Below are 3,638 nucleotides of genomic sequence, written 5' to 3'. Positions count from 1 at the left end.
GAATTGTGAAAGTAACTCCGGTGACTTTACTTTGGGGATCATCACGATAACAGTCGCATTAAAGCTATCAGGAGCTGCCTTGCCTTCCAGAAAATCACGAACTGCCCGACACACATCCTCTCTGACCAAAGACCAGTGTCTTTGGTAGAACATAGCGGGTAACCCATCCGGTCCGGGCGCCTTAGTCGGACCCATCTGGAACAGCGCCCGCTCGATCTCCAGGTCTGTGATAGGCGTCGTCAGATCAGCGTTCATCAGGTCAGACACCGCCGGCATAATGTTCTCTAGCAGCTGATCGGCATCCAAAGACCCCTCTGACTGGAAAAGCTTTTCATAGAAAGTTGCCGCCATCTCCCTCATACCTTCATCCGTAGTGCACTTTGATCCATCATCCCGAATTAGGGCCTTGACAGTGTTTTTTCGCTTGCGATGAGAACATCTATTCTGGAAATACTTGGTGTTTTGGTCACCTGCAGCAAGCCAATCAACTCTGGAACGTTGCTTGTAAAGGATCTCTTCCTTCTCGAAGATATCACGCAGCTGGCCTTCAATGTCCCGGACCTCCAGTGAGCATCCGGTGACTAAAGATCTCCGCTTTGCTTCTTCCAGTTGAGACTTGAGCTTGCTGATTTGTTTTCTGATCGAGCCAAACACAGTCCGCCCCCACTGTTGCATGTCCCTTGTTACCTGCTGCAGTTTTGCCCATACAGCAGCGATACCTCTGTCGCCATTACTCGCCGCTTGCCACGCCGTGGTGACCATGTCTTCATACTCCAGATGTTTCACCCACGCTTCCTCCCATCTGAACTGACGTGGGCCTTTTATCGTGCTGCATGGAGCTGTCTCCATTACACGGATAACCAAGGCTACATGGTCCGACTCCTCTGTCACAATGTGTTCAACAGCTGTATCAGGGAACATCTCCGCAAATCCATCATTACACGTCGCCCGATCAAGCCTCACTTGGATATTGTCCTCACCATCACGCTTATTGTCCCATGTATACGGATACCCCGAGTACCCTAGATCAACTAATCCACAGTCAGCCAAACACACTCTGAAATCCTCCATTTGGTTGAAGCTACGTGAATTCCCACCAAATTGATTCGACTGAAACATTGCTTCATTAAAATCACCTGCGCACAGCCACGGCAAATTATCTTGGGCCCTAAGAAACCGGATCGCATCCCAAGACTTCTTCCTCAATTCCGTTCGGGGTTCCCCGTAGAAACCAGTGAATCTACAGGTCTTGCCCTCGAATTGTATCTCTGCATCAATGAAGTACTGACACCACGGTCGAACTGTAACCTGTAAGTTATCTCTCCACCAAAGCGCTAGACCACCACTTAGGCCCTCACAGTCCACCGCAACCCCATTGCGAAAACCTAACCTCCACATAAGTCTCTGCATCGCACCTGCCTTCTTTTTTGTTTCACTTAAGAAAACCACCGCTGGGTTGTACGACCGTATCAAGTCCCTTAATTCGCCAACTGTCGAGTCCAACCCCAACCCTCGACAGTTCCAGACCAAGAAATTCATTGGTCCCGGCGGCCCTGTACTCCAGGGTCCGCCGATATATCTTTTAAGTCATCAATGCGATCAAATACCGAGGAAGTTTTTTGCCTCGTCTCACGAATGAACACCTCATTCTCAGCCATCCTAGCATGCTCTCCCTTTGCCACCCACATTTGTTTAGGACCCCTCTTCCTGCTCTCATTACCAAATCTCCCTCTTGGCTCATAGTGGTCCAAGTAGGAGTACTCATTTCTCGGTTTCCTGCGGTACGTACCTTTTCGCCTTCCATGCACACCATGCATGTCGGATCCCCCCAGTGGGTGACCCCAGCCCGCACCATCATTGCACCCGTCTTCATGGCGCCCGTTATCAGACCGCCCTTCGTCATGGCGCCCGTATGGGCCATTGACTGAAAATTTCCCTTTGCGGTATCTCTCTGTCTCGACCTGGCCACCACCTTGACGTTGCTGGAACTGTTCCGTTAGTTTGCTTCGCAGATCCTGTTCACGACGTTGATCTAATTTGTCTCTCAAGTCTTTTTCCTTCGGAGGCTCATTCCTTTCTCGCCCCTTGTTTGGGCTGGTCACCTCCCCCTTGTCTGTATGGGTTCCCCCGCCAGTGCGAGTACCTTTAGACTGGGAGAATTCAGAGTGCAAATTCCTTTTGGTGGGTAGGTCCCTAACCCTTGGATGGTCCGATCTACCACGGGAGCCTTCCCCAGATTGAGAGAAACCCATGTTGTTTGTACTGCCCGATGCCCCACTGAAAGAGCCCTCCTTAGCTGGGTTATTTCTTCCCGGGGATGCTCTCAGCCATCCTCCCCACTGAGAAGAGGAATCAATAGGAGGATCACACACTCCTCCCACATGCACCAGCCGGCCACACTCAAAACAAAAGTGTGGCACTCTTTCATAATAGAAATCAAACCAGGTCTTCTCTTTGTCATCCTTGTACTTCTTCAGGTAGAACCCTCGAACCAGAGGCTCATAGATGGAGATTCTTGCTCTAAACCTCAGATTCACGCCCCTAGCAAATCCCTCCGTGTCCACATCTACCTTCACAATATCACCCAGCCAATTTCCCAAGGCCTTGCCAAACGCCTCTGTTCTCTTGTCAGGCGGCAGGTCTGTGACCCTCACCCATATATCTATCTTGTCAAACACCATCTCTGAAGGTCTCGTACTGCCCTCATACTCTTTCATGACCAGAACACTGAAGTCATACTGCCATGGCCCGTTGTTCAGTACGTGTTTATAGTCACCTTCACTTCCAAAGTGCACCTCGAAAGTATTAGATCCCATCTCGTAAAACTTCGCCTCCTGGTGCAATCCCCAAGCCCTAGGCATTGTTCTCTCCAGCACTGACCTCTTCAGCGGACGAGGGGAGCACACCTTGCCCACCGCTGCCCACCGAGCCCTAGTGTTGGTTGCAGGAGTTGGATCTTCAAAAACAAAGACCTCTACTTCCTTGTCCATGAGAACCATGCCTCCGAGTCTCGCAGATAGGCTGGCAGCCGGATCCGGGGTTTTGCACTCTGCCGGAGATGTGGAGGATCCCCGGCCTGCAGATTCGCCCTCCCTCTGCGTCGGCGGCGTATTTGCCGCCGCAGAGGGAGTTGCCGCTGATTTCCTCGGATTGGCCGTCGCCTTAGACGCAGTTCCTCCCGTCATTAGCCCCGCTCCTTGACGGGGATCACGGCCCAGCCGACCCGAGCCCTTGGGAGCGCCGTCGCCCCTTGGACCCCGCCGGAATCTCACCACCCCCGGCAAGCGAAACCCTAACCCTGGCGCCAAGATCCAATCGCCTCGCGATCGCCCTTAGTCGCCTTAGCGCTTCGCTCCGTGGTGGACCCCGACAGTTAGTCCTTTTTGATCTCCCCAAGCTAGCATACGTGGCAGGCAACAAAGAGACAGCGGCACATGCAAAACCGACCAGAGCGGAACGTAGCCAAATTGTGATCTTCACAGCAACCAATCCCGAACTGGAAGCAGAGCACAGCATGCAACCAATCAGCAAGAGCGGCCGCATTTTTTAACAAGTCCCATCGACAATCGCTCCGCTACATAGGATCCGGCTTGCCTGCTCCCTTCCTATGCTCCCATCCGTGCTCCCACTCCATCCTA

At 52.3% G+C, this 3,638-nt stretch overlaps 1 protein-coding gene across 1 annotated transcript; it reads right to left on the bottom strand.

The window, feature by feature from the left end:
* Positions 1–1,535: 1,535 nt before the first annotated feature.
* LOC147960994 (uncharacterized) lies at positions 1,536–2,717 on the bottom strand. Its single transcript, XM_087533618.1, has one exon. It carries the CDS (start codon positions 2,715–2,717, stop codon positions 1,536–1,538), a length of 1,182 nt encoding a protein of 393 aa, XP_087389744.1.
* Positions 2,718–3,638: the final 921 nt, after the last annotated feature.

This window comes from Triticum urartu, chromosome 7A (assembly GCF_056163025.1).
Source record: "Triticum urartu cultivar PI428250 chromosome 7A, HENAU_Tu73, whole genome shotgun sequence".
Taxonomy (NCBI): Eukaryota; Viridiplantae; Streptophyta; class Magnoliopsida; order Poales; family Poaceae; genus Triticum; species Triticum urartu.
Note: the sequence above shows the minus strand (reverse complement) of the source record. Positions and strands in the feature narration are given on the sequence as shown.

Bases quoted from the DNA above. Each gene is read 5' to 3' on its own strand.
- LOC147960994 (XM_087533618.1), bottom strand. From the start codon at position 2,717: ATGAAAGAGTATGAGGGCAGTACGAGACCTTCAGAGATGGTGTTTGAC.